At 48.2% G+C, this 6,867-nt stretch overlaps 1 protein-coding gene across 5 annotated transcripts in view; it reads left to right on the top strand.

Moving 5' to 3' along the window:
• Positions 1–1,055: 1,055 nt before the first annotated feature.
• LOC103393776 (chromodomain-helicase-DNA-binding protein 4-like) overlaps positions 1,056–6,867 on the top strand; it is a 19,100-nt gene continuing 13,288 nt past the window's right edge. The window contains exons 1-9 of one of the 5 annotated variants that reach the window (XM_025064905.1): positions 1,056–1,392; positions 1,892–2,066; positions 3,518–3,627; positions 4,084–4,323; positions 4,722–4,840; positions 4,962–5,236; positions 5,321–5,451; positions 5,561–5,699; positions 6,520–6,686. In XM_025064905.1, the coding sequence (XP_024920673.1) occupies positions 2,006–2,066; positions 3,518–3,627; positions 4,084–4,323; positions 4,722–4,840; positions 4,962–5,236; positions 5,321–5,451; positions 5,561–5,699; positions 6,520–6,686 (1,242 nt within the window). In that variant the 5' untranslated portion in view covers positions 1,056–1,392; positions 1,892–2,005. Of the gene's footprint in view, positions 1,393–1,891; positions 2,067–2,225; positions 2,557–3,517; positions 3,628–4,083; positions 4,324–4,721; positions 4,841–4,961; positions 5,237–5,320; positions 5,452–5,560; positions 5,700–6,516; positions 6,687–6,867 lie in introns of those variants that run through there. The other 4 variants (XM_025064904.1, XM_025064908.1, XM_008330857.3 and 1 more) reach the window with 4 other exon arrangements.

Genomic DNA, 6,867 nt, shown 5'->3' with positions numbered 1-6,867 from the left:
GTGGTAGAAGTGTAGCTTTGATTGACAGCTGCATCAGTCAGTCAAAGCCCGGTGAGAGCCAGTGACCTTTGACCTAAACAGGCTGCTGTTCAGACCTGAACCTGCTCCACAGTCCACACTGGAGAATCATCTGTCTGTGGCCCACAGCAGTGGCCCACTTTTTCTGTCTGTGTTTGTCTGAGGGTCACAGACTCACCAGAATCATGACCTCCATGACCTTTGTTGTCCGTGGGTCACGTCATCCTGACCTCTACCTCATTATTTTCTAAAATGATGCTGAGTCATCACATAGTACCATGTGAGTCACTTCTATAGTACCATCATCTGGTAACCAGGGGTCTAGAATGTAGACCACATCTAAACCAAAACAATGGCACACATCAGTGGACCACAGCGGGACTACATGTGGGCCACGTGGTTAGGTCACTGGTCCATCCCTGCTGTGTGAAGACCAGACGAGTTCCACTGGAGTTCAGCCCACTTTTAGTCATGTGGTCCACACTCTGGATAACAAATGTGGGCCACATACAGCTGGTAACTGGTGTGTGTGTAGGATAGGAACCACCTGTGTGGGCCACTTCACTGTCACTGTTAGTGGCGGTGTACAGGAGGGTCTCCGCGGTGTAGACACACACTCACAACCCAGATGTGGGCCATGAAAAGACACCACGTCTTCCTGTGAAAGAGGTGGTGAGTGTGCACCAGTGGGCTTCACCTCAGTCGTCAGGACAGTCCAAGGTGTGACAAGAGGCCTGTGTGGGCTGCGTCTACTTCCTGTACAGTAACAGTGCACGTACGTGCACAGTGGAGATCGGCGGTCATGTGGCACACGCAGCAGCCATGTGACTGCTCTCTCGCTCTGTGTTTTTGGAGTTATGCTTATTGTGGGATGTCAGTGTGACTGAATATTATGGGATGCAGCGTGAAGGGGAGGGAGGGGGAGAACATCTCCATGGCAACGGTGGAGGTGCGTGTTTGTAGGAATGGGGAAGAGTCTATGGAGGGGGAGGGGTGACTATTATGGTCTGTAGTTGCAAGGTAACTATGCAGAGTGGGGGGAGGGGCGACTGATGTGCGTGAATGCGTGCGTGTGTGTTGAGGGGGTTATTATGGGATGTCTGCCCCCTGATCTCTTTGTGTGTGCGCGCGTCCACGTGGGGCGTGTGTGCGTGGATGAGTTTGTGCGCGCGGAGGTAAAGAAAAGAAAGAAGCAGAGACGGCGTCGTCGTCGTGTGCACACGCTGCCGCTCACACGCACACAAAAGAAAACTGATTAAAACGAAGAAGAAAGAAGATAAAACAGTTTGGTTGAAGGTGAATTAACGCAGGGTCATAGATTAAAGCGCCTCCCGGTGTTTGTGGACGGAAAGTGTGGAGGGAGTTACTACTGTTGTGAGTATTTGACACTTTTGTCTTTTACACTTTCTAGTTTCTTTTCTTAGTTTTTTCGGATACGGAGGTTCAAGTGAAGCCATCTGGTCACGGGTGCCGGGTGGGTTTTGCCAAATAGATGTCGGTGTGTGTTCGGCTCCTGCAACTGGGTTCTCGGTTAGCACACATGCTAATGCTAACGGGTCTGAAAATGAGGATGATGAAGGCAGAGGGGTGACAGATATGAATTAGTGAATGATTTAGTGGATGAATGAGTGAACGGCTGCTGATCATCGTCCGCCTCGTCTTCAACACCACCCGATAAAAAACTCCTATTTATATTCTGGACAGGGAGCACATGTGCCGGCTGTTTGGATTTTACCGGCAGATGTCTGTTAGTGTGTCTTTTCTGTACTGCCTAAATTTACTTCAGTTCTCTCTCTTCTTTTAACATGTTTTCTCTGTGGTCCGGGAAACCGCTGCTCCTGTTGGAATAAAACCTCTTCACCAACTTGGACAGGCTCCGACTGGGTCACAACTCTGGATTACCACAAGCAAAATAAATAAACTTTAGGCATTATTTGGTTAGCTAGCATTGCAGTTGGCTAACTAAGTAAAAAGTTTTCTGGTGATTATGTCTGGAAGTGAAGATGACAGAGACGAGTACGGAGCCACGGATGACCGATTATTGCACGGTAAGACCGCGGCTCGTTTTTAGCCGTGGATGCTAATGTTGATGCTAGCAGACATTCTTTTGACGTTCATATCAATCATGTTTCATTAGCCACTCGGCTAACTTCCGGTTATATTGTATTAGCCGCTAAGTTGACGTTCACATTAGCCATGCTTAGCCCCTCAACTAACTTCCGGTTAGCCAAGAAACACCGGGAGCAAATTTATCGACACCTGACGCGGGTTTTGTAGCATATTATTTGTAAGCATATTACGATTATTCGATTAGTGTACGTAACCAGTTCATCTGACAGCAATCGGTTGTCACTAAAGCCGTTCGCCGGCTGCCGGTATGTTTTCCGGGCCTAGCGTCAGCATCAGCCGTTTTTTGTCTCTACGTTTCGATGACAAGATGGAGGCAGCCAGTTAGCTGAAGCTAACGGATGACGTTCTAAAGCTTTCCCCTCCTCATGGCCGGTGGCGCCTTCGGTTTGAGTGTGAGAAGAAATAAAGGTCCGAATAATAATTTATCTCTTTGATGAAAACATGGCAAAGTAACTTTATCGCCTTATTGGTCCTAATGGTCATATTAATGTGGTGAGACTTATGTTTGTTTACTTTTTGTAGCCGTCGAAAAAGTTAGTAGTGATGGGATCTGTAAATATTATGCTATATTTGATTTATTCTCCGTTTTTAACCAGGTGTGTTTTCCACACCTACATAAAACAATAGAGTGCGTATCAAAATGCATGTTGTATTATTATTATAATAATTTTAGAATTAATATATATCACTCAAATTGTAAGTGTCTTTGGATAAAAGTGCTAAACATATTGTGAAAAGTCATTGTTGCACTAAATGAGTTGAGACATTCACCCACCACAGAGGGCTCATCTGATTCAATTCTTTATAGTTTTCTGTCTTGTGCCCAGGATTCTGCTTGTGATTTTTGTCTGTCCAGTGAGACAGTCTTGACCATGATTATATAAGGCTATTTCTCTGTTGATCTAAGTCGTTTTAGTGAGACGTGGCTTCCTTGAAGTTCATGTTTTCGTGAAGTCTTCAGTTATTTTCAGTTTTACTTTCTAATGTTCCTGCTCTTCATTTCTTCCACTGTTGTTTTTTTTGGTCTGGCTAAAACTGAGAAAACAGATTAATTTCCACTTGAACGGTCATGTCATCATCAATGCCACCGGTGTTGGTGTGAATGCAGCTTAACACTTGAACTGCAGATGAATCTTAATGTTAGGGTTGCCTGGATGAAGGTTCCTAAACCCATCAACACCTTCAGATATCAATCCAATATTTCAGTGCTTATGCTGTACAGTCACTTGTGTGTATGAAGCCTGTGAAATGTTTTAACCCCATGGCCCAGGTGATCCTGTTTGTACTGAAGTAATAACTGTGTTGATGTAGTGGAAAGACTTCATTATTACCACAGTCAACTTACACAGATTAATTTTGTGTCCCCCAGACGATGACGACGAGGAGGTCTCTGAGAACGAGGCTCCAAAGGTGAAAAAGAAAAAGAAAGCTAAGAAGAGCAAAGAGAGTAAGAGCAGCAAGAGGCGCTCACGGAGAGAGGTATGTGCATGTGAAGTCATATGGTCACCTGGGTTTGTTCATTTGCTGGGGTTTCACCATGCAGAAATAATGGGGTTCCACCTGGTGGCTAGTCAGTGTTCCTAATGTTCAGCCTGTCGGGTTTTCTCTGGTCATTTCAACAGCAAACCATGCCTCGCAAAAATGTTGAAGGTGTCCTGACCCACGTCAACAGACTGAGAGTGTGCTCATTTCATTTACCATCATGATCATTTAGAATCATGTGTGGGTAATTCCTTCTCTGTAGCCTGGTGCCAGTGGTTTAGAACCTCTGGTCCACTACTATAACATCAGATGGCCCGTTGACCAGTTGTGATTTACTGACAGCCCAGTGACGTTTGTCTTCTGTTCTCATTCTAAACCTAATCTTTTCTGTGCTTCTCTTGTCCCTCATCTGTCTCGTTCTTTTCCCTCTTCTTATCTCTATTTTTTTTCCAGGAACTTCCTGTCAGCTCGCCGGAACACATGGACCTGGGTGGAGTTGACGACGGAGATGACGGCTCGCTGCGCCGCTCCGACAGCGAGGGCAGTGACTACACACCAGGTCGCAAGAAGAAGAAGAGAACGGGCAGTGTTAAAGAGAAGAAGAGGGGCAGTGTGGGAAATGAACGCAGTTCAGCCAAGAAGAAAGAACCGGAACCAGAGGACGAGGAGGACGACGACGATGACGACTGCTCGGTAAGAACAGCTCAGACACACACACACACACACCAGGGTAAACAGAGGGAGATCTCAGTCAAAGGTGTGCAACATTACACGTGTCCAATCTCTGTCTGTTGGTCTCTCTCAGATATATTGACATCCGTCCACAGAGACATGTTGGTTCTATCAGAGAAGCCCACACTGGCCGTAATTTCTTTTCTTGCGCCATCATAACCTCCTGTTTTGGGGCGTTTTGTTTTCGATGATAAGTCTTTCAAAAACACACGGAAATTTTCAGTGGGTGAATATTCAGTGCATCACTAGTTTTAAGGCTGAGTCCTCCACCTCAGGTCACGTTTGACTGTAGACGACTTGTTTTTTTCTGTCACCACTGGTGTAAAGGGAAAGTTCCAGCTTCAGTTTCTTTCCTGCAGGAACCCAAGTCTTCTTCACAGCTGTTGGACGACTGGGGCATGGAGGACATCGACCACGTCTTCACGGAGGAGGACTACCGCGCTCTCACCAACTACAAGGCCTTCAGTCAGTTTGTCAGGTACAAATATTGAACGGAGAAGGAATGAGTTCTTGTTGTCCGTTGTGTCCACGTGGAGAGGATTGTCCAACTCTGGACTGGTGCAGACTAAACCACATGTTGAACCCCGTCTCCTCTCCAGGCCCCTCATCGCAGCTAAAAACCCCAAGATCGCGGTGTCTAAAATGATGATGGTCCTCGGCGCCAAGTGGCGCGAATTCAGCACCAACAACCCCCTGAGGGGGGCAGCCGCCGCTAATGCTGCCCTAGCTACAGCCAACGTCCCTGCTGCTGTGGACACCATGGTGGCAGAGGTGGCTCCCAGTGTCCCTGCAGCCGCGCCAGCGCCTCCTCCGCCGGAGCCTCAGCAGCCGCCGGCACCACCGCTGCGAAAGGCCAAGACCAAGGAGGGCAAAGGTGTGGTTGGGTGATGTGATGTGATGAGTTGGTCTGCACCAGAACCAGGAGCAGCTGTTCACTGTTCAAGTTTGTCTTGTGCAGGTCCAAATGCTCGCAAGAAGTCCAAACCTGCACCAAAGCCTCAGGAGAAGAAGAACAACAGCAAGACCAAAAAAGTGGCTCCACTGAAGATCAAACTGGGAGGATTCAACAACAAGAGGAAACGCTCCTCGGTAAGAACTCCTCCAAAGCCCCCCCCCCCCATCCCAGCTCCTGACCTGACCTGAGGTGCTGTTTTTACTTGTGCTGTGGTTCATTCTTTAACTGTGCTGTGACCCTCAGAGCGAGGAGGACGAGCCTGACGTGGACAGTGACTTTGACGACGGCAGCATGAACAGCGTGTCGGTGTCTGAGGGATCCAACAGTCGCAGCAGCCGCTCCAAGAAGAAGCCCGCTAAGAGCAAACCCAAGAAGAAGAAAGGTGTGAGCTCAGGTTTCTCTGGACGTGAAGTGGGAGTGGTGACAAGAACAAGTTCTGGTTCTGTTTCCTGTGTGTGTGATACTGATGTTGTCGCTACCGTTAGTGCAGCGACGACCTGTCTGTGGACTAAACAGTGGGAGGCGCGTGCACGTGCACATGCACTGACAGTCACAGCAGTCAGTGTGAGTGAGTCAGCACACAGTCACCATGTTTGTCCTCCAGTGTAGGCCGAGTCACATGATCACGGTGTCGAGCTGCAGGCGTTCTAACGTCTCAGTTCCTCTGGGGGGCGATGGTGTGACCTCCTGCCCAGAGTCTGTCGGTGGTTCTGGACACGTGATTCATCCTCGTGGACGTCCTCGGGTCCAGGGGTCTCATGTACTGAACGTGCGTAAATTTCATCGTGAAAAAGGGGGTACGCAAAAATCCAGAGTCGGTCGTAGGAAAAATCCTGATGACCCAAGTACATTTCATACATCCCAACGTGGCGTTGAGCGCACATGAGGAATTACCACACCACGCTCCCTACCTACGTTAAAATATGTGCATATACATTTGAAAAGGCAGTGGATCACATGATCTGCAGGTGACATCATCAGGAGGAACTGTAGGTCCTAGTCAGAGAAGAGGTGAGGTGTGTGTTTTTGAAAAGGATAGGGTTACACAAGGTTTGACACGAGGCTCCGCCCATTTCTACGATCATTTCAGTTTTGATACATCTGAACGTGAACGCGGAACAGGGCGTGAGCAACTTCGGTACATCAGACCCCAGGTCTTCACACCAGAAGTCAGACGTTTTCTTTTTCATCTGTCTCAGAAGCAGAGGACGGGGACGGCTACGAGACGGACCACCAAGACTACTGCGAGGTGTGTCAGCAGGGGGGGGAGATCATCCTGTGTGACACCTGCCCCAGAGCCTACCACATGGTCTGTCTGGACCCCGACATGGAGAAGGCACCGGAGGGAACCTGGAGCTGCCCACACTGTGTAGGAGTCACCTCTGTTCACACTGTAGTTCACACTGTGTAGGAGTCACCTCTGTTCACACTGTAGTTCACACTGTGTAGGAGTCACCTCTGTTCACACTGTAGTTCACACTGTGTAGGAGTCACCTCTGTTCACACTGTAGTTCACACTGTAGTTCACACCTGTTCACGCTGTAGTTCAC

Source organism: Cynoglossus semilaevis, chromosome 18 (genome assembly GCF_000523025.1).
Source record: "Cynoglossus semilaevis isolate Cse_v1.0 chromosome 18, Cse_v1.0, whole genome shotgun sequence".
Classification (NCBI taxonomy): domain Eukaryota; kingdom Metazoa; phylum Chordata; class Actinopteri; order Pleuronectiformes; family Cynoglossidae; genus Cynoglossus; species Cynoglossus semilaevis.
The sequence above is the reverse complement of the archived record's forward strand: the minus strand, read 5'-3'. Positions and strand labels throughout refer to the sequence as shown.